General features: G+C 44.5%; 1 protein-coding gene across 2 annotated transcripts; it reads right to left on the bottom strand.

The window, feature by feature from the left end:
• Window positions 1-2,765: 2,765 nt before the first annotated feature.
• Window positions 2,766-22,869, bottom strand: etv1 (ETS variant transcription factor 1). 2 transcript variants are annotated; one of them, XM_062398325.1, is made up of 13 exons: window positions 22,765-22,869; window positions 22,385-22,486; window positions 21,777-21,867; window positions 21,387-21,434; window positions 17,213-17,266; window positions 11,687-11,816; window positions 10,531-10,719; window positions 9,433-9,680; window positions 6,777-6,848; window positions 6,627-6,695; window positions 6,370-6,539; window positions 4,993-5,094; window positions 2,766-3,760 (listed from the first exon to the last, which is right to left on the bottom strand). In XM_062398325.1, exons 2-13 carry the CDS (start codon window positions 22,427-22,429, stop codon window positions 3,539-3,541), a joined length of 1,440 nt encoding a protein of 479 aa, XP_062254309.1. In that variant the 5' UTR covers window positions 22,430-22,486; window positions 22,765-22,869; the 3' UTR covers window positions 2,766-3,538. The 2 variants fall into 2 exon arrangements, with proteins under 2 accessions (XP_062254309.1, XP_062254310.1); XM_062398326.1 differs by lacking the exons at window positions 21,387-21,434; window positions 21,777-21,867; window positions 22,385-22,486; window positions 22,765-22,869 and adding an exon at window positions 20,634-21,070.
• Between the last annotated feature and the right edge of the window lie 676 nt (window positions 22,870-23,545).

Consider the following 23,545-nt stretch of genomic DNA (forward strand, 5'->3'; position numbering starts at 1 on the left):
ATGACTCAAGATCGAGCGGCCATCTGTTTGCTGCAGTGGGGGGGGAGGAACCGCGACTCACAGCTCAGATACTCGGAATATTAGTGCAGCGGAGGAGGGGAGGATTTGGCCGGTGGCACAGGATGTAAAGCATATGTCCATAAATGGTGAATATGCTGGTGGCTGAGGCCCTGACTCCCTGAGCCGGGGCCAGATAACAGGATTTGCATGGTGATTTTCAGCCCCAGTGACACGCCGCCTTGAGGAAAGGTGTAAGACGAGTAATCCTACCAGTGACCTGAAGACTCACCAGTGGCAGGCGTGGTCGTGAGGCGCTGCGGAGCTGTGGCCCCGTCGGCAGCTCACCACGGCCCTGAGAAGAAAAAAGAAAGACTCCCCACATATTTAAAGCACGGACGCATTTGCATGAGATTTCAATGACGGGAGTTTGAATGAAACCACAGTCACTTGTGTCCGGTCTGTAACCGTGAAGTTCATTTGAACTGCAAAAATCAAACCACAGCCACCAACTGGTTCCCATAGCAGAGGACTTTAGAAATATAGTGAAGCAGCTGCAACCACCGGCCCTTCACCCCCCCCCCCCAACCTAGACCATAGATCAGAAACCAGTGTTTAGATTCTTTATTTGACTAAAATCACAAATATGAGTTTAGAGTATAAAGGTCAAAGTGGCTCTGATGAAGCTAATTTAATCCATTTTACACTATTGTAGAAATGCATCATAATTTTTATGATAATTATCAAATGTTCAATTTGCAAATTCACTGCATCTGTAAACCAAAAGGTAAAAAGTACAATAACCTGAAATCTGGTGGACTTTAAATTTAAAGTAGCAACAAATTAATATTCTCTGTTTAAGTACAAGTCAGAATTGTACTTGAGTGCAGTACTTCATGTACTTAGTTACTTTTCTCCACTGCTTGAACGTCTTTAAAATGTTGGAATCATTTGTAGACTTGTTGTTATTCAATTTATTGTGATTTTATAATGATTTCAAAGTCTGTTTTTACACAGAATACACGTCTAGTATGTCTCTAGCCTAAAAGTACTCCCGTGTAAATTAAATTGTATTAACTGTAAATTAAATTCAGCCTGTAAAACATCCATATTTGAACTTGAAACGTCCAAAGCATCGAGGAGACGTGAACCAAATGTCACTGAGATAAGAGATGTGGTTTTAAAAATCCTCCTTCAGCTCATAAAGACGGATTTAATTACACTTAAACCAGGTTTTAAGTGCTTCACGGGCAGACTCATAGATAATGTGCAGTTCTTTGTGTCAGACGGGTTATTACTGCAGATTATTGCCATTTTAAAGAGAACCCCCCCCCCCCAGATGAGAAGTGCCATTCATCATATTAAAAGCCTTGCTGCTCTTGGTTTGTGTACATGTCGGATTAGATGCTGTTGAATATCCTCGGAGGAAACAATCAGGTGTTTAAAGTCAGCGGCTGCAGGAGATCGATACAGAAATGGCAGCGTGGGGACCGTAATGGGGTCGGATCACAACCTGCGCTGACAAATTAAGGCAAGTCGTGTTTTTTCATTACTTACACATCCGGCTTTCATTTTTTTTCCTATCACTGGAAGCAATTAAACACTGCTTCCTTAAATTAGTCATTGATTTTTAGCGATAGTGACACTTTGCAGAAGGAAATAATAACTTTAAGGGAGTGTTACCGTGTTGGTGTGTGTGTTTTTTTTTTTTTTTCATTACTGCCAGTGCTGTGAGAGAAGCAGAAACAAAAAGGACAGAGACAATTCACCTCCACGAACGAGGGGTGTCTTAAATTAGCCATTGATTTTTCCTCAGGTGTCACTTTGGTTAAATGCTTTGTGGTTGGGAGTATTCTCTCGAACCTGGAAATTGACAAGAGCCTTTAATCTATTAGGCGTGAGACACACACACACACACACTGACACACGCACACACACATTCGCTTCGGAGTTCACTTTCATATTGTACATTTATGACCCAGAGCTCAGAGACAAGTGATGAATGGTTCGTTTGAATTTGGAAATCAGCGCTTAATTGCATTTTTCTGTCGTATGCAAGCGATAGATAAAACAAATAAATACAAAATCTTTGTTACGTGAAACATCGTAAACAATCGTTTGTTTTTCAGGGATATTTTATTACAGAATTTCTGCTATTGCCAATCCCGCCCTCGAGAACAAAACTCATACAGACCAGACATTTTTTAATTTTTAAATGTTCAAATAAAAAAAAATTAAAATTAAAAATTCAGAAATGAAAGAATAGCAAGCCGATATCTGCCGCACTTCTTTTTCTTTTCATTTTTTTTTTATATCTTGAGACTAGAAAATACACAAACAATTTGAAGCAGCAAGAAAATGTGGATTTACCTGATTATACAATGGAACACTAATTTTGTTATAACATGAATGTTTGTCATCACATTATAAAACTCTAGATATTTCTTATACATTTTTATTTTTTTAAACCCCCAAAGAAAACCACCTTATCAATGGCGATGCAACATTTCAAACCAAAGTCTACACTTCATGTTCACCTGGAACCAAAAAGAGAAAAAGAAACCAGGGACATGTCGGATTGTGTGTTTGATTCTTCAGCCTTTTATCAGCTGCAAACCTCATGAGTGTGTAGCTTTGTACTGTACATACGCTTCCTTAAAAAAAAAACAACCAGCTGAATGACAAACGAGTGGCTCTCTGAGAAACAAGGGAAACTGCAGTTTACAGTTAATGAGTTATCTTACAGCGGCCTGCGGCTTTATTGATGATCCTAAACACCGGCTGCGATGCCCCCCCCCCCGTCTCGTCTCCGGGGGGGTTTGTGTCCTCACAGCAGGAACCCCTACATGAGATCTACAGTCTGATTGGACGAAGGGGGCCAGAGGTCGCTGTTCAAAATGGCGGCATCGCAGTTCCCACTGGGGGGTAGCTGAACGTCTCTTTCCTTTCTCTGTCAAGTCTGAAGTTGTGTCACTTCACCACAAAAGTATCGTTACACAAAACGTCGCCAGGATGACGGAGGAAAGGTCGAAGGAAAACGCTCGTCCTGCAGTTTGCTGCTCGAGTGAGGAGGAGGACGCTTCGTCTGGGGTCGTTGGGTCGCGTCCCAACACGCAGCCACATGCTCCCAACAAAGTAAATATCAGAATAATAAAAAAACAGAAGAAACAAACAGAACGATTCCCACGTTAATGTACAAACATAAACCACCACACAGCTCATAGCTAGCATCGCTCCTCCTGTCCATAAAGTGCACTCTCCATCCTGCTGTGGACGTCAGAAAGACAAGAGCAAAAAGAACCAGGGGACGGGTGTGTTTATGAGAGAGAGAGAGAGAGAGAGAGAGAGAGAGAGAGAGAGCTCCGATGCATGTGTGTGTTCAGTCTTATTCCTGCACCGACTGTGAATTAGAGGACACGACAGTCTCTGGAGTGACGGAGGATGGAAGAAGAGATGGAGAATGGAGGTGTGTGTTTGAAGGCATGAGTGTGTGAGGAGGAGGAGGAGGAGGAGGAGGAGGTGGAGAGAGGGGGGGTTGGCGTTAATAAACGTAGCCCTCGCTGTAGGGGTGTGGTTGGCAGTAGGGCGCCTCCTGCACGTAGGCCATGTTCTCGTCAAAGTGCGACAGCGGCACGGTGTCCTCCTCGTTGATCTGCCGCTCCATGTCCGTCTTCAGCACCGGACGCTGGTTGTCGGGGAACGCCATCGAGAACAAGGCCTCGGGGTCGCACACGAACTTGTAGACGTATCTCTCACCGGCCACCTGGACAAGGGAGGAAGAGGAGGAGAGAGTTGAGATTATGAATATGAGATTTAAATACCAGCTATGAAAAATATCATCCTTTCATCCAATTTTTAATGACAAATACATCAAAAATTTACATCAAAAATTTGATAATTGTGAATATTTTTGAGAAAATACTCAAGAAAACTTTTCCTCTTAAATGTCAATTGGTTAAAAATGGTGTAACATCCATTTTTACCAAATACCAAGTGTTTAAAACTATCATCATGTTTTAAGAAGTTAAATAAATATGCATGAAAAATTACCATAAATATAATTTATCCGTTAGGTCTAATATCTTTGTTTAATTCATGAAAACAAACAAATTTATCCTCAAATATCTTCCACCTCTTATATATAATATCCAAATCATGTCAGTGTCAATCTATAGAAACCACATTAAATCAATTGGAATTTGAATATATCCTGACTCCTGATGACTGTTTGCAACATGTTTCAAGTTTTCATAAAACATTTACCAGATGCAGATTTCCCTCAGAAGTTTGTCTGTTGTGTTAAACCTGCTAAACGCTGCAGCTCTTTTGTGTCTTTACTAACTTGTTTGAAAGCTGATGCACAAATTAAGTTTGACTGATTGAACACAAAGACCTGGAGGAGCTGCAGCAGCTTCACATCTGGATCAAAGATGTGGATGGTGATGACACACGATGAAACTTCATTCATCTGGTTTGATGCTCAGCGGAGGAGCAACAATATCTCCCACTGTTAAGTGTGTTGATGTTTACACAACTCAATCTATTTGGGGTTCAGTATCTTGGACACTTTGGCATCCGGACTTGAGGAGCCAGGGATCAAACTACCAACCTTCTGGTTAGTGGACAACCCGCTCTACCTTTCGATCTTAGCATGTAAACTGTAAAATATTTTATCCAACTGCACAGGATGGTTTGAGTCCTCTGTTGTTCAGCAGGTCCACCATCTTTAATAAGCTCCACCTCCTTCTATAAGTTACAGAGGAGGAGGAGGAGCTTAAAGACACAAAGTTAAAGAAAGGGGGAAGGACATCTGTTCTCATGTTATTTATATGAAAGGAGGCAGGTTAATAAAATATTTTCTTCTCCCTTCTGATTTTACATCCTTGAAATGTGTTTAGATATTATTGTAAATGTTTTTGTGATATTTTATAAATCTTATGAATCAAATCATAAATATGTATTGTGTTTATTGTTCTAAATCCTCGGTCCTGTTACCTTCTGCATGATCCCCTTCTCGTAGTAGTAGCGCAACGATCGGCTGAGCTTGTCGTAATTCATCGCCGGTCGATTCTTCTGAATCCCCCACCGACGTGCCACCTTCATAACAAACACACAAACACGCACACACAAACAGAAACAATGTCAGTAAACACAAACAACAGAGCAGGACGCCAGACGACAACCCTGCAGCACAGACGCTCGAGCCGACTTCCTGACAGGAGCTGAAATGTGGAGCAAACTTATTTATCCACATTCTCCTAATAAGCGTAATTACAGAGCGTCCGGCCGGAGCAGACCTGAGCAGGGACGTGTTCATTAGGAGCTCGTCACACACCCAGCGGAGGAGGCAGCAGATGTTACAGCACCTGTCTACCAGACCACCACCCACCACCACCCAAAACCACCCAACACCACCCACCACCACCCACCACCACCCAACACCACCCACCACCACCCGGCCTCGCAGTCCAAACCCACAGCCCCACGGCGCTCACTTCAGCTTCTCCTCTTTGCTTTCCCCTGAATCTCTCGTTCTGATGTTTTTTGATGATCTCAACCTGGGGGGGGGGGGGGGGTTGGTCACCTGATGGCATGAATGGGCCCCCCTGTTTGCCGCAGCTGGCACCCCCCCTCTCCAGACACCGTTGGTCTGAGTGGACGGCTGCAAGGTTACCCCTCCATCTCCTCCACTCTACACCCCCCCTCTCCCTCCATCTCCTCCACTCTACACCCCCCTCTCCCTCCATCTCCTCCACTCTACAGCCCCACCACCCCCGCCTGTGACCCTGCATCCTCCTCCATCCTCCTCCAACCGAGAGCAACAGTGACTGAGCCCCACTGTGTGCGATGGGGGTGCACACAGACCCGGCCTCTGTTTCCATTTCCAAAGGCCCAACCGTCGACATGGGGATATTATATTTAGGAATATGTCCTGTGAGATATTCAGCAGGAAGGGGGGGGGGGGGGGGGGGTTTGGTGTATGTGGTCGGTTTGATCAATAAAGATAAATGATGAATAGAAATAAACTGTTATGGCGAATCCGGGCCGGGTTCGACCACAGAGAGCCGAGCACGTTATTCAATCCTCTTCAAATGCTAATTTATGTTTGTTTCGAGCTTTTAGTGCAAAGTAAAGTGAATCCTCAATTCAGGCCCCAAACCAGAGATGGAACTGAGAGATTATTTTTTATCAATCATCATTTTACAATCACATCAACAACTCAAACCCTGAAGATTTGCACGTTTACGAGGATTTTAACTCGCACATTCCAGCTCCTGAAGCAAAGCTCTCACAGTTTGCTTTGTAATTGTCTCATTCTCTGAACTCTGAGTAACAGAAACTGTGTGAAATATATCAGGGAACAAAGGTCACCTCCTCCGGCTCGATGAGCTTGAACTCCATGCCGCGGCCGGTCCAGGCGATGAAGTGCGAGTTGGACGGGTCGTCCAGCAGAGCGACCAGGAACTGCCAGAGCTGCAGCGAGCCTCTGCGCTGGTAGGACGGGCCCTCGCGGTACAGGCCGGCCTCCTGCTTGATGTCGCCTTCAGGACACAGTGAGGATCATCAGTGCTCTGAGTACTTTTCATTGAAGTGTTTACAAGTATTTGACGCTGGTAATAAAAACTCACCTTCGGCCTTTTCTGGCACGACGCAGGTGTCATCGTAGAAATGCCTCGCCACCTTCTCAAACATGCACCCTGGAAGACAAGATGCAGGTAAAGTGAGATTCACGATCCACGCAGCAGCATCACAACGTTCACCGGTGTCATCCTCTGTACCTTCAGTCCTGGTGGTGTGAGCCAGATAGCCGTCTTGCCGTAAGTACACAGAATGGCAGCTCGGCACTTCAGCTGAAAGCCAGAAGGGGAGAGTGGGTGTTAAAGGGCCCGGAGGCAGCATTAAGAACTCTATCTCACTGATCTGAGAGCAGTGGAAGCCTGTTCGCTCAATGCACCACTGGCTCTGATTAAAAAAAGATGCCCTCAAGCGCCAGCACGGCAATGGCTCCCAGCCACGGGCGAACTCACTATATCAAACCATTAATAGATCCTGGGAGCGTCTTCACCCGCAGCAAGATTTACTACCGAACAAAACACCGGCGCTCGCGTGAAAACACAACCTGACAAAAGATGTAAGATAATTTTCATATCGCGGCGGCTCAATACTGTGCTTTTACTTTCTTTTTATTTAAGATAAAAACCACAGCCACCTGCAGGTGTTGGTTTCTTTTGACTTTCTCGTGGATATTGTGCCGAACTTGTGTTTCCTCACTCGAGCTGCTCCCGGAGGATCGGGGCTGCTCACTGGGTTGAGATGGGGCGGGACTTTTTTTTAAATGAAATATATAATAACAGCAGAAGGTTGTTTGTTTGAGTTGCCAGGCGACCGCCAATCAAATCCGATTAAAACCCACCCACACAGTCCTGATGATCAGCCGAGGGTCTGAACATCTTCAGAAATAAAAGGAAGATGGTTTTTCCTTTAGTTTATCAAATTATTGATGCTGCATTTTGAATATTGATGGTTCATTCACTCTTCTTTGCTCAATCTCCAAGTTTAGAGACATTTATATTGTTTATTGTTTTGTTTTTTTAAATGAATATTTGCAATTTAAACCAGAAAACACAATATTTCACTGCATAAATCACTTCACTTTCATGTCTCATCACAGTATTCTCAATAATCCTCTAAAGAAACCACTCTATAGCGTTGATGCCTGTGTCACTGGTTGATTTAACGTCCAGATTGAATTGTCCATTCACTGTATCTTTCAGATCCTCCCACGTACAGACATCACTGTCATGGCTTGTCATCAACAACAAAAAAGGAAAAGACCGAACAGGTTACAAAGTGAATGTTCAATAAACAGACCGAGGCCCTTCATTTAGGCCCATAAACATTTCTCTGAACTTCATCAAAGTAATGGGCTTGTAGAGGAAATTGCTGCTAATGAAATTACCAGCTCCCCTCCCATCCTTCCCAACAGGCCCGGTCAACATGCTCCACTGTGACGGATAATAAATCCACTGGGAGGCTGCGTCCTGGATCCACAGGACAGGACGGAGAGATTCTGACTCCTCTCTTTACCTACACTCATGTTACTGTTAACTATTTTTACTGTTAATAAAAATAATAAAAACAAGTTAGAACGATTTAAGACCATTTTGGTTTATATTTTAAATCTTCCCTGTTGGTTTTCAGTTCCACTTCGGTCTTATTTCTAGTTTCATTACAGCGTGTTAATATCTATGTAATTAAACTACAACACGTGAAGAAGTTACAAACTACGCATTCTCCCAAAACATCTGTCTCTGAAAACTGATTTTAAAACTTATCAGAAGAAGTGTTAAATGAATATTAAGATAACTAAAACCCATTTAAAAGTATTTAACGTAATATTTAAAAGGTGTTCAAGATTTGTTAAGGTGTAAAATTCAGATTATTTTCAAGAACCCAAAGAAACGCAGATTATTCAGTGTCGATAAACTAATAATTCACTTTTGTTCCTTTGTTTCTCTCATTATCAGACACAAAAAGAGTGTTGAAATGAATCTGAGCTCATTGTCAGGAAGATATATGATAACAACTTTGATCACTAATTAATTGTTAAGCCATTTATCAAGCAAACACACAAACTATTCACTACTTCTTAAAAGCTTGGAAAATGTTATCATATTGTCTCTACTTTTTAGATGTAATAATAAAGTATTTCAGTTTGTTCCTGATCTTGACTCCATCTGTCACAATCTGGGTTAAACCCTGTTTGTCAAAAGGAGGAAGTGTTTTTAATCAACGAGGCAGTTTTCTTCTGAAATGACCCAGTGGTGTTAGTTAGCATTTAGAAGCCCAACGTCTTTGTGAAACTCGACAAACACACAACTGGCAAAGTAAACCTGCCTCTGGAAAATGATGAAATCCCCCCCCCCCCCTCTTTTCTCCCTGACTGGTCTCACGCTCTCTCCCGGCTCGGCTCTGAGCGCCTGGTGAATGAACCCGGCCGTCCAGCCTGTGTTCATTCATGTCCTGCTGCAGCCTCGGGCTCCTCAGAGGCCTCGGGCGGAGGATCAGGTCCCTTGACTCTGACTAAAAGGAGCGAACAAGTGTGGGAGGGGTGGATGTTGGACTGTTAACAGGCCCAGCCCCCCTCCACCCCCACCCCCACCCCCACCCCCACCCCCCTCCTCTTTTTCTATTAGAGCGCCACAGGAAATGGCGACCGGTGCAGACACCCTGCAAAAACCAGATCCCCTGCTCTAATAATGGGCAAACTCAATAATCGCAGACCCCCTCCTCCCTTGTCTTCTCCCATTCCTGAGATGATAACGCTCCGGCAGAAGAAGAAGAAAGCTGCTTTCACTACGTCTCACAAACACACACACACACACACACACACACACAGACACACACACACACACACACACACAAACCTCTCACCTGAGTCGTAGGTGAAGTCCCGGGGCTCCTGCTTGATCATCATGGTGGTGGGGTACGTGTGGGGCAGCGGCGCGCCCACCATGGCCGGGTGTTCGAAGAGCGGGTCGGGGTACTCCTGCTTGAAGCCCTGAGGAGGGAAGGGGATGTTGGGCTCCGACATCTGCCGGTGGTAGATGGGCCGGCTGTCCCGGGCCATCGTGGGCGGGGAGGGGAACGAGTGGCACGGCTCCGAGAGCTGCCGTCGGAATCTGAGGAGCACGAACGCACCGGAGGAGACAAAGACAGAGACTTAATCATGTTTGGTTTGGATCTTGTTGTTTAAAATTAATTTTCAAACGAGCAGTTTAAGAGAGAATTTAAATCTTTGATCACAAGTTTTCTTAAAGACGGAGCTAATCAACTTAAAGGCCCAGTTACTCACTTTTTATTAAAGAAGTCAACGAGAGGCGACTGAAAGCCAAGTGGTTTGACATTAATAATAGAAATTTAATTTGACATGAACTGATTTTGTTGATAAACCTTTAGTCAATGAAACATGTGTCAGTTACTTTAATTCCATCATTTTCAAACGTCTTGTTTTGATCAACAGTTCAAAGTCTCCAGAAAAACAGCTGGAAATGACATTTTAATAAAAATCTAATAATCAATTAAATTAGTTAAAAGCTCCAAAAGCTTCTAAACTGTCTAAAACCAAAATTAATAATTTTCCATTGATGAAATTTCATTATCATACATTTATAATATACTGTACACTGTAAATATGTTGTTTACATTGTATATATGACTATTTTTTATAGCGTCTTATGTTTATATTGTATTTTTTATTATATTTGACTGAGTATTTCACACTTATCATTTTGTGACTTGCAGAGTTCTCACAGATCAAGAATGAACCTCGATGTTAAAATAAAGAAAAATCTAACTATTATAACTTAAATACATTTTAATGCGGACTGGTTTTAATCGTAGCTTCAGTAATTCTCAGTGAAATTACAGTTTAAACAACATCACTTTATTTGAATGGGTCACAAGCAGACACAGTAAATGTGTATCTGCTGCCGTGGGAGTCGAACCCGCAGCTCAAGGCCTCGGACCCACCTGTGGTCCATGGAGTAGGTGTTGTCAGCGAGCGGCTGGGAGGACGGGATGTGAGCGTAGGTCCTGTCTGGTTTGGGCGTCGGGGGGGCCGTGGGGGAGGCATGGTGGAGGGGGGACACAGGGGTGCTACAGGGGGGCGTCACGGGGCTGGAGGGCTTCATTCCTGCAGGCTGCTTCTGCTCATAGGCACTGGGGTAGAGAGACAACGGTCAATGAAGCTTCCAGGACAGGGGCAGGGTTTGGGGTTTGATTCCCTTCAGCTTTGATTTAAAGATTTAACCGTATAAGAAAACATGGATCTCATTTTCAGATTCGGTTTTAGGTGAGTTTCTCTTTGTGACAGATAAGACAAACTATATATATATATATAAAAATAGATTAAAATGGACTTGCTTCTTATTTATTTAAGTATATTTAGTCAAGAGGCCTTTATTTGATAGTTATAGTGGAAAGAGCCAATAAATGCTTTCAAACAAGGCAAATAAAAACTGATTTACAAGGTTATACATTTAAGGGAATAGTTGTTTTTACACCAATATTTTGCATTGTTTCCTTATTTTAATTAACACAACAATCTTTACAGTTTGGAGATTTCCACCTGAAGCAGAATGTCTCTGTGTGTTTCTGTTGCTCTGAGCCTCCAATCAGCAGGTGAGCAAATGAACCTCACATGTGATTCACCACCAAAGATAAAACACACAACGCCTCCCTGCACACGAGGCCATTACACTAACACGCAGGTGGAACGACTGCGATGTGTTACAAATCAAATCAGAGTGTAACCAAGCAACACAAGAGAAGTCACCCAGCACGACTGTACTTATGACAATGTGCGTCGGGTTCCAGAATGAGACACGTTCATGTTCATCTAATTTTAAATGTTCATCAGGTTCGTAAATGAAAAGATAAAAACAATAAATACAAAACAATTTGACAAAAATGATTTTACGAGTGAAAATGAATAGAAAACAGGTTCATCATTGAAGATGCAGAATAAGTGTGAAGTATAAATATGTGGAGGTGTTCTCCAGATGAGGAGATGACTTCTCGACTGTTTCTACATCTGTAACTTGTTTATAAATTAATAAACGTGGAAGCAAAGATCTTGTCTTTGTGCAGGAGGTGTCGCTCGGAGGTGTTTCTGAGAGCCGCTCACCTGACGTTGTACGGGCACTTCTCTCCATACTGGAGTTTGAAGGGCCGCTCTTGGGAACAGTTGGAGCTCAGCTCGGAACACGGGCTGTGCAGCTCTCTCTTAATCTTCAGCTGCAGTCCGTGGAACGCCACTGCAACAGGAGAAGAGAAGACTGTTCCAGACGCCGTATGACAATAAATCAAATAGAGATGGTATAAGTGTGGCTTTTGAGAACAGATGCAAATGTCAGGGTTCTGCATTTTCACGAGAGGATATTCTTTAGAGAATGGAAATTGAAAGACAGGTTAAATTCAGATTAACTAGGTTTAGCAGCAATTTATATAGATTTCTGTCCCTGTTTAGACACATTTCTACAGATTAATTTTCATCGCTGAGGTTTTCAACTGGTAACGTTTTCAGATAATAATAGATAGAAGATTTTTCTTTAGATTTCTTGGATATTTTATTTATAGAGAAGCATTTTCACCCGTTATAAAATAAATAAAATGTGGAAATTATTGTTACTGCCTTAAAAAGTGATGACATTAATCAATCATGTTAAAAAAACCTACAGCAGATTTTACACGTAGCTACATTGAATGATGTCTGCTCTTCTTCTGTGTCCCTGGATTTATAAACAACCAGATTACAGCACAGAGACAAGTGAGTCCATCATTGATCAGGATGAACATGTTGAAGTTAAAAGTCTCTTTCCGAGCATCCGTCCTCAGATCATCAGTTACACAAACAGCTCACTTCAAATCTCATTTGCGCGTCCTTTTCTCCTGACGGGGACTCGCTTAGTGAAATATGACAAAACATAAACCTGGGTGTGCGGCGAGCTCCTATAAAAGCTTTATCTGCTTTCAGCTGGCTGTCAATAGCTTCCAGACGACAGCCACCGGGCCCATTGATCTGGAGGAGGAGGAGGGGGGGGGGGGGGGGGGGGTGCTCCCTACCTATGGCTCCCGATGAGCCCGATGCATCTGAGCGGCTGTTAAGTGCCTGATCAGTCCTGATTAACATCCCATCATCCCGAGTCATGATCAGCACTAATCCAATTGGCTGCGCTTCTGACGGAAAAACAAAACAACCAGTCAGTCAGAATGAAGTCGGGCTCGGGGGTTGCCTTGCCAATCGGGGGGTCACCGCACACAAGCCAGCAGCGCGGGGGAGGGGGGGGGAGGGGGGGGGGGGGTCATCCCGCAGAGCTCTGTCGAACACTAGAGAGGGCCAGCCGCGGTCGGGGGGGTATTTCAAACTGATGTTTCAGGCTGAGGGAGTTCCAAACTGAAATGGAATGGATATCCATCAACTCCTGGACCAGCAAACATTCAGACATCCGATGAACCAAAACACCAAATCTGTGGTTTGGAGTATTTTTCTTTGGAACCCGGCCACAGGCAGGAAGGTCTCTGGGGCTGCGAGGGGCCGAGAGAGAGAGAGAGAGAGAGCGAGAGAGAGGATGTTCTGGTGGAGTTTCTTCTCATGGCTGACTGACAGCTGTCGTACAAGCAGGGGTCGATCTGCCAACACCCCACCCGACGCACAGCCGGGCCCCCGGGGGACGGGCCACACGGCCCCGGCAGGACAGAGCTCAGGGGTTGTTCGCAGCCCGCGCTGGGGGCCTGACCTTTCCCGGGTCATCGATCGCAGGTCAAAGAGACACTTCCTGAGGGGAGACCTTTTGACGACGCTGACATGGAAAAGTCTCACGGAGTCAAAACAATACTTGCGTTTTCCCTTGTTCACGTCACAATAACTGTCACTTTAATTACCCGCGACAATAAACATACAGGGAATATGTTTCCTTTGAGCTGAGCCGACTCCCTGGACGTCTGCCTCACAGCTCGATGCTGCGTTTAACCCTGAATCAACAGATACTGGGTTTTTATTTCTCTGAGCGTCACAGCAGCTATTAACAACAGCTTCACATGTGCTGCAGCTCGGGGCCTTAAATTAGAAATGGAAATGTCACAATAGATTTGGTCAGTGGGGTGCCGAGGTACACAAATCAATAGCGAGGGCATCGCCTCCGACTAAAACAGAGACTTCCTTTTTAGTCCAGAATGTCAGGCCCATCACTGCTTGATTGCTCTCATTATCTACATATTGATTAACTCCGATGGAGGGATGTTTAAAAGAAGAAGCAGTTAGAACAATTACTGGCTCTATTCTGAATGCAAAATGTGTTATTTTCTTTTTTTTCCTCCTGTGCCATTAACTCAAATAATCTGTAATTTTCTCCGGTCTTTGTTTGTTCAGACTCAACGGAAATCTTTGCCTCAAATGGAATAAACAAAGTGTTCGGCTCTTTCCTTTTTTCAAAGATCTGTTATACCTGTAAGGAAATATAATTTGTCCTCTAGATTATTATTTCACATTTTTCCTTATCTGACATTTTTCTTTCCTATCAAAGAACTGTTGGCGCCGGACTTTGTGTAAACACAGCCACAAATTGTGTGTTTTGGCAGAAGCCGTGGCCGACGTTTGGCAGATCCTTCTCCGGCCCATTCATGAGAAAGTACAGGTCTTTTGGCAGCAGCGTAAAAAACCCTCCGTTCCATTTTCACCTACTGTAGGTGCTCGCCACCGCTGCTAAATGATGGAGGCTCCGATCTGCCGCTGACGTGTGGCCTCATTTTACACCTCCTCTACTCCTGCGTGCCCCGCTAAGTTATGCTAATGCTAAGCATCTGTGTTGGAGTTGGAGACAAAGAGAAATTCTCCTTCAGCCCGAGGACACTTCTGCTCCGAGGCCACGCAGCTTCTCGAGAGACGTTAACTCCGAGACAATGTGAAGAAACACCGACGGGAGAAAGACGAATCTACGGTTAACGATACAGATTCCTTTCATTCTGTTTCTGTCCAGTTTCCATTTTCTGACACAAAATGCTGTGAGATACTGTGGTTCTACGTTAGCTGCTCATTTCATTTAAGCAAATTTGCAACTACCGATGTAAAATTCAAGTTATAGCAGAAAATTGGAGCTAACATTTTAACGCGTATCTTGTTTTCTTGGTATGTGAATTTAAAACACATATTTTTTAATAGTTAATTGTATTTGAATATAATCTTTTCCTAAACATACCACTGAATGGTTCTTTTATTAATGCTAATAAGCTTTTAGCTGATGCTAACTGTTCTACTAGTAAAGAAATTGTCCAGTATTTTTAACTTGCACTATAGATACCTACACACACAATGCTAATGAAAATATTGCAACATTTTTTAGCTAATGTTAAATTCAACTACCGAAGACATTTTCAAGCGCTTCCAACTCGCTAGCACAGAATGCTAAATGAATAGCTACCCAAATTATGCTAAAGGATCACTTAGGCTACTTTAGCCTAATGCTAACTATGCTACTGTCAAAGATGTTTTCCATCATTTATAATGTCAGTACAATCCAACAACACAATCCAACAACAGCATATTAACTCAAAGACGTAGCGTGAATCTTTAACGTCAGAAGTATAAACATTAATTTTAGTTTTTATAAGGTTGTTGTACAGTTGCCAGAACAGCCTGAGGAGTAAATGACACATTTCTCTAAGAATATATTTTTACCTGTGTATTTGGGATCGACTCAAAATAAAACTACAATGCTGCAGTTGTCTGTTTTTAAACAAACACAATTTAACGTGCACTATTTCAGTCACTGCAAAAATACAAACCAAGTGCAATAGTGAGTATTTGCGGCAGCAGGACGGGGGGGGGGGCAGTTTAGTGTTATTTAAGGACCTTGTCAAAGTGACTAATTTTAGTGTTTGTAATTGTTTTCGTGGATTCGGCTGTTTGTCTTTAATTCGCTGACATCAGGGGAATTGTAGGATATTTCCAGCTCGACAATCGCTAGTTGTCTGCTCCTCTCTATCCGTCTCCTCTCAGTGTCTTCTCTACACAACTTCTGTCCCTGTCTCTGTCCGTCTCTCCATCTCGCCGTCCACCGTTCACCATCCACCCCTCCATCTCTCGGCTCGGTGAAACCCATATGGGAGAGCTGCCGGCTGGGACGCCTGCTCGCGCGCCCAACCACGGTGCCCTCACCCTCCCGCCATCTGTCGGTGCCCCTCCAGTCGGCTGCAGGTTTGCCAACAGGACAATTCAGATGGTCAGCGGTCTCCTGCCACCGCGGCCACCCACCCTGGCTCTACCTCTGAAGGACAACGGGAAAGTCTCTGTGACCTCTGGTTCTCTACTGCACTAACGCATCGCTCCTCCATCTTGGATTTTTTTAAGGATAACTGGTAATTCACCACCTGATTTGTGAATCCAGCTGCTGGGTTCACTGGTGGATCACGAGCTAAAAAAAGCGAATCAAAGACAAATGAGTTTCTCCAAATAGGATCTAGTTTAATTTGGACAACCTGATTCAGGATCTGTAATCTGGCTCACGCCGGGTTTACAGGGTGTGTGATCTACTTCGGTGCCAGATCCAACCCCGCTCACCCAATTACCGTCTGTGACCTTTAGAAGTTTACAGTCCACGCTGACACTAAGGTGACCTTGTCGTTTTGTTCCAGAGAAGAATCCGTCCTCAACTCTCGTTTCCAGGTTAAAGGGCGAGGGGGGGGGGGGGGGGGGCACAGAGGGAAGACGCAGGCTGTGGACACACAGATCTGTGTCTTTTCTCACAGTTTCATGGGCGTTTTGGCTCATCAGGAAGACATGTGCTTGCTCCGGGTCCCACTGAGCTCCACTCAATCCATTTCTGTCCCCGTCTTGGCACCACGTCCTCCAGAAGTGCACGGTGCCAAGTCACCAGCCACCGTGTGCAGCCACCGTGCACGACCAGGTGAAGTGCAGCTAACTGCCTCATCACTGCAAGAGCAGATTCAGTCAAAGCTCGAGGAGTGAATCTATTCTTTTAGTTGTAAAAAAAATTGAGAATATGAGAAATAGCTTATTTTCCTATCTTTAAAATCCCCAGTGAAGGTTGGGCCGTGCACGAGGAGGCCAACAAACCTGCAGCTGAAAAGGATAAATGTGGTAATAGCTAATATTACGCCTCCTGATTTAGAAAATCTAACCACACTGGAGGGTTTTGCACAAACAGCACTTTGAGGAGAGGTCGTGCAGAAGCGTGTTTTTTTTATAGATTTTATTTAAAAAGAATTCAAAACAGCCATCGATTGACAGCAGTTTCTCCAACCTGGAATTAAAAATATCACTTCAACCCCCCTGAACAACATCAACCACAATATTTTGATGTTTTCTCTATGCAAATAAGTCACAGTGCGATAATCTCTCCGTGGTGTGAAGAGGTGCACGGGCGACAGAAGGGAGGGAGAGACAAACACAACAAGAGAGAGAGATAACCCCCGGCCCATGCACCTGTCGGCACAACCTGCAAGACTGCTGCAGCTCTCCAGAGAGCACTTGTGTAAGCAAAAGGTGAGGGCACGGAAAAACACACAGCGCCACGTGCACTCCCCCCCCCCCCCCCCCCCCCCCAACACAAACACACTAGTCGAGATAAGTGAAAGAAAAAAGAAAACACACACACACACAACAGAGAGGAAAACAACATGGTCTCTTACTCACAGTTTTCAGTCTGGAAGTCTGGAACGAACTGCTCGTCATTGTCGGGAACTTGAGCTGCAAACAGGAGCAGAGAAGAAGAAAGAGTGTGATTGTTTGTGATGTTGATGGACAACGCAGCATTGATCACAGCTCCCCCCCCCAACAGCCTCATCTGACAAACAGGCTCCTGGGACGCGAGCTCGGCCTATCCCAGCACCGCCTGCTGCCGCGGCCGCGGGGGAATGGAGTTCAGAGGAAACCAGGCCCAGGAACCGTTTGGTTTCTCTTTGGTGCTCGCGCTTTTATTTTTATTTCAATGTGCAACAAAATGTTAAATCCATTAAAAGTCTAAATTTTTCTGTATTTTAATATCTACTATTAGGTGGTATTTAAAAAAAAAGGGTGAAAAAATATCAGGATTATTTAATAAAAAATTGAAATCTCACAACAGGGTCCATTTAGTTGTAATTCTGGAGCTTTTTAAACATTTAAACATTTCACACTAAATTAACTCCATGTTGAAAATGTAACTTAATTAAATAAAATCTAAATATTGTTTTTATCCATTCTTTTGCCTTTTTTGTCTTTTTTTTTACTTGTCTTTTTATAGTTAAATTAATTTACCAAGTAAAGAAGATTTTGACATTTATTTTAATACAATTTGACCTTTGAGAATAAAACTGGCTCATGAGCAAACAGCGCTACACACATCAAACAACCTTGAAATGCTTTGAGCAATATGTTTTCAATGATTAACTAATTAACGAGGAATTAGGAAAGCCGGGCAGCGAGGGGACATGAAGTGTTTTTTTGCTTTAGGTCTCTGACTTCCTCCTAATTCCACTTCCTGCGGTCGCCTCGTCGAGCGAGAGCGCCGCGGCCCGGCTCTCGCTCCTCGCCAGCAGCCAAGCACCCATTGTTACCGGTGTCTAATTGGCTTCCTCCCTACTGTTGAATCCACCTGTACCTACCGAGTCGGGTCTGTTCCAAACTGCCCAACGCTTCACCTGAGCTGCAAACGCCCCTGCACTCGGGCTAATGCTAAAATAATGAAGCCCGCCCCGCTCCGGCTCCAATTAGGACACGTCTGCGTTCATGTGGCATGTATTTTACACTCAGCGACATTTCCCTTCGTGTCCCTCAAGTTTGACACTTCGCCGGCGAAAGGCAAAAGGAGATTTAAATGTGTCATTAGCACGTCTATTTATACGCACAATGAGGTGGATCCTCATTATCACAGGAGCAGCAACATGTCTCCACATGTCTGCAGATCTTCAGAGAGAAAAAAGAGAAATTACAGATTTTCCATCTCTGCCGCTCGTGATGTGACCGGGGATGTTTTGTTTTTTTTATCTCGGCAGAAGGTGTGAATTGAGGAGAGTAAACAATCAACAGATCAAGAGGAGACAATTGCTCCATGTTCTCAGGCGGGTGAAGAGAGCAGCGAGCAAGTCTCTCTAGAATCGGCTCTAATTAAACCTATTCAAACACTATTGTGGGCAATTCTTTCACATGCAATTTGGATTTTAGCCTGGTTGATTTACTGGTGAAGGATCTGAGACTGGTTTACTGCTTCTCCCTTTTTAAAGGGTAACGACATGAGACTTTAAAGAAAAAGTAAAAAAGATATAAAGGACAGTCTTTTATACTCAAAGCCTCTAAAAACCTCGTCCCTCTGAGTCTAATCACATCCTCCCCCCCCCTCTCCCGTTAGTGGTGAAAACCCTCAGCAGCCAGATCTGTGTCCAAACTGAGGGACAGGACGGATGCGTCAGCGGCCTCGCTCGGTGAATGAGACACAGCTGATCCCTGCAACTAACTCCTGGGGAGAAACCGGCCGAGCTGGAAGTCTGCCGCCATTCACAAAACAAAACAGATCCAGAGAGGGGGAGAAAAGAGGAGTGAGGATGAAAAGAGAGGAGTTGTAAAGGCTGTGAACACGAGGCCCGAGTCTGTCCGAGGCGTTCTCCTTAAAAACCTGCAGCAACGGGTTTTAACCTGATTTCACATTAAACTAAAACAGAAGCATTTTTAAAAGTGAGAATTTGGAGATTGAAACGATTTCCCTGGGATTGAATCAGACACTTAGATGAGTGGAGGAGCCTGAGTGGAGGAGGCGGGTCACTGTGGTGGAGGGGGTGGGGGGGGGGGGGGTGGGGGGGGGTCGAGCAGACGCCTGTCAGCTGCCGAGCTCCTCAAACCTCTTTACATTCGGTAATTCAGTCCGTCTCTCATAATTCCTCCTCTTGTTCCAATTACCTGAACTAATAAATCTTACAAATGGGAAGGTATTCCTTTTCATCTTAATGGACAGGAAGTCATTCATTAGATCCACAATCTGCGAGCGTTCATCATCACATTGATCCACGACAGGCAGAACTGTAATCCTTAACAGTAATACCTCTTATCGCCCGCCTGCCGCCTCTCCCCTCACTTTGGATACTGAAATATTAAAATCCTGTCTTATTCGTTTTTACACGCCCTGCGGTGGGCGCCACCTCACGGTCCGACCACTGCTCCGAGTCGTCATCGCCGCAGCTTCAATATCTGATTCCAGATCGGGTACTTTTCTTTTTTTTTTTAAAAGCTTTGGTTTTCAAACGTGTTAAAGAATAGATGGAGCCCGTAAATGATGGAGAGTCGTTTCCACCTGTGTGAAGAGTGAGAGCTGCGATTTCACTCGACTGTAGTACAACTCAATTCTTTTTACTTTAAAGTATCTGCACTTGATTCAGTTATATTTATGACAGGAGAGAAGAAAGAAGAATTACAGCTTTTCAACCTGAGCTCTGATATGTTCAAATATAAATTCTCTTTATTGCATTTGATGCTTTAATTAAAACATAAAAATAAAATTGCCCAAAAATCTGAAAAACATTTTAATTGACTTAAATAAATAAAACATATATTTAGTAAAAACTTATTTAAAAAACGTTGATATTTGTATTTTATTCAGATTGTTCTTGTAGTTTCTGTATTTAACTTTCACAACATCAATTTAACGCTTTCAAATCAAGAACATTTTTAAATTCTTTCCTTTTTACTTGAATATAAAACTTAACGCAAAGGTTTTGTTCTAAATATTTAGTTTTTCTTTTCATTTTTAACACAGCAGTATTACTATTGTACTAATGTGTCTTAGAAACGTAATTTTACTCAAATGATTAAGCAAATTTGTAGAGAAAATACTAAAACTTTGTTTGACGTCAGATTTAAATTCAAATCTCATCTTCTACATCATCATGAGCTTTACACGTTTGTCTTTTCATAGTAACGTCAAAATTATTTTCAGATTTTCACTGCAAATCTTCCAAACTCTAAAATGCTAAACTCAAACTTCCAGCTCCCAGGTCAGTTCTGAGTCAGATTCGAACACTAAAGTGAAGCCAACAGTGAAACATTCACACAAAACAACAACAGACGAGCAATATTCACCACGAACCAAAACTTCGGTGCTGCAGACACGGCGGGAACAGGACACTCGTACTTAAATCCTGAAGCATCACGTCTCACTCGGACCACAAGGAGCAAGTCTTTCCATGAGATGAAAAAGATTTGTGAATAAAAAAAATTAAGAAAAGGACGACTATATAAAAAAAAGAATCTCTCTCTAAGAGACCAGGGCTGGTGAGTTGGAAGTCTGCGATAAAAAAAGAGATAAATCCATTCTCTCTTTTCTTTTCTTTTTTTAGGGGGGCGCCAAGAAATGAAATTGAAGAAGACAAGGTGATGGTACAGCTGGAGAAGATAGAGAGGTGTGCTGAGAGGAAGCAGAGGGAGAGAGAGAGAGAGCAGGAGAGAGAGAGAGGGAGGGAGGGAGAGAGAGGCTGGAGTACAGCAGAGCTCTGGTGGAGGTGGAGGTGGCGGCTGCTGGCGTGCGGCGCGTTAGCTCCTGCCAAAAGCAGAAGAGACAGTGAGCGTCGGAGAGCCTTCTCCTGGTAATCTGTGATGACACTCTCTGGGTAGAGCCTCCTCTGTCTCCCTCAAGACCCCTCGCTCACAGTCTCTAATGTATGCATGACACACAAGGTGCCTCTTCCACACAGGCTTTTAATTGGACTGCGACGCGAGGCATGTAACTCCAGGCAGCTTCTTTCTTTCTTTTCTCTTTTTTTTTCCACCCCTCACAACCTCTCCGTTTTTTTTACCCATCTCCCCTCGTTCTCTTTTTACTTGGGAGGTTTAAAACACTCACCTTCTGCCAGCCAGGTCTCCTGCAGCTGACTGAGGTCCTGGAAGAGCTCTGCAGGAGGAGGAGAGGGCGGGAGAGAGAGAGAGAGAGAGGCAGCGAGTCAGGAGAAGGAGAAGGAGTCAAACCCCAGGAGAAGCATCAGAAACCACTGAGTCCACTGTGGCGCTGCTGATTTGCCATCAGTGCCACTGGAGCATTGTGGGCAAGTGTGCAGCTAATAACAAGTCAATTTGTGTCTCTGACCTCCGACAGAGGCTCGAGAGAATCATCACAGGCCGCCGTGTTGTAATTGAGATTGTGTAGTTAGCAGTGCAGGTGGACACAGACCAATTGAATTTTGCTAAATGTTTAGGAGCCGTGAAATTAACTTCTCCCTCTCTGCCCTGCGCCTACCTTCAGTGTCCTGAGCCAGGTCGGACTTAATGAATTTTCTCTTTCTGTCATTCGCTGGCCTCTCGCTGCTCCTCGTCTTCTCCTGCAGCCGCTGGAAAGAAGAAAGAGAGAGAGAGAGAGAGAGAGAGACACACACAAATCAATTGTTTTCTGTTCCTCACTGGAGCAGAGAGTGTGTTTTCTTGGCTGCACGTTCAGCGTTTAAATGAGAGAACGACTGGAGGAGCCTCAGTGAGCCACTCATTGATGCCGCACACACACACACACACACACACACACACACACACACACACTTCTAAAGTCTGGCACATGCACAGGGACCTGTGCTGCACTCATCAGACATAGCCTAATTAACAAGTGGTAACATGGTGCACAACCAGTACTACTGTGTAAAGTAGTGGGGCCCTTGTTTAGCTGCTTATCTCTGATGGTCTGATGGAACTGAAACGGTCCCTGAGGGGGAATGAGTCCTGGCAGCAGGAGGAAGACGAGAGATGAAGAGTCACAGGAGGAAATAGAGTTTAGATGAGGAGGGAGAGGATCTTGTCTTAGATTCAGAGAGAGAGACGATGAAGAGCAGCTTGGTTTTGAACTTTCTTTAGACTCACAGTGGAGTTACAGTGAGGCACTTGCTGGTCGTGAAATCCATCCATGTTGCTCCAGTGTGGCTCCAACCGACGATCAATCCGCTGCGTCTCAGGCGTAACACTCTGGAAGAAGGGAGAGAGAGAGAGAGGTAGAGAGATGGAGAAAGAGAGAGAGAGAGGAGTTGGATGAGAGGAAACATTCGAACAAAGATCAGAAAGCCTCCACGAGCAGAATTACCGACAGTCAGTTGCAAAGTTACGTGGAACCGTCTGAAAATCCGTGCGTAAAGCTGGAGCTCGTCGAGCCCAAAACAAAAAAAGCGCACGGAAATGTGTCCGTGTTATTTTTTTGCGCAAAGAGAAAAGAGTTCAGAGGAGGAATGAAAACCTGGAGCTCTTACCGGGCGACCGCGCGCCGCTTTCCCCCGAACAGGCACCGTGAGGCGGCTGCAGGATCTCCACGGTCCCGGTGCTGCCTGCGCTTCTCCCCCGGCTCAGTGAGTCGCCTCCGAGCGGCTTGGCACCTTCTCCCGGGGCCTCCCCTCGGAAACAAGCCGCGCTCCGCTTCCTATTGGTCCTCAGTGTCTTTCACTGGATCACTTCGCTGGCAGTCGATCGCGCACGGCTGCGGGCGGCGAGCGGCGAGCGCGGGAGAAGGTCGGAGGCAACGTGCGCGTAATGTGGTTCTTTCTTTTAAATGGTTTTGAATTTGCACCGAGCTTCAGTTTGTTTTATCAAGTTTTTCAGAAGTTGGTCTCACACTCATATGCAAAGTGCACTGAGCCTACACCCCTCACACACACACACACACACACACACACACACACACACACACACCACATGCCTCTATGTACACACACATTCACTCCTCCTCTCCTGGTGGAGCGTGTGTCCATGGTGACGGTGTTTTGGAAGCTCTGTCCTCTCCGGTGAGGGACACGTTTGTTGAGTCCTGCGCAAACACACCGACCTGGAAGTAGAGCTCAGGTCAACTGAGGTCAAACCCGAGGAGAGCGACCAAAGGGCCGTGAACACTGCGTCTGAACCCAGGGGTGAGAAGGTGAGAGGGTGATGGGGTCCGAGCCCGAAGCTGCTTCAGTTCGTGTCAGGCTGTTCAGCTGCAGATTCCTGCTTCGAAATAATAAACACATGACAACAAAAAATACACAATCAGAAAAATGA

The sequence above is a fragment of the Platichthys flesus genome, chromosome 11 (genome assembly GCF_949316205.1).
Source record: "Platichthys flesus chromosome 11, fPlaFle2.1, whole genome shotgun sequence".
Classification (NCBI taxonomy): Eukaryota; Metazoa; Chordata; class Actinopteri; order Pleuronectiformes; family Pleuronectidae; genus Platichthys; species Platichthys flesus.

Bases quoted from the DNA above. Each gene is read 5' to 3' on its own strand.
- etv1 (XM_062398325.1), bottom strand. From the start codon at position 22,429: ATGGATGGATTTCACGACCAGCAAGTGCCTCACTGTAACTCCACT. The intron at 10,720-11,686 runs GTGAGCGGCTCT...TCTCTACCCCAG, and splicing joins AAGTGCCCGTACAACGTCAG to TGCCTATGAGCAGAAGCAGC. The intron at 6,849-9,432 runs GTGAGAGGTTTG...TCTGGCTTTCAG, and splicing joins GGACTTCACCTACGACTCAG to CTGAAGTGCCGAGCTGCCAT.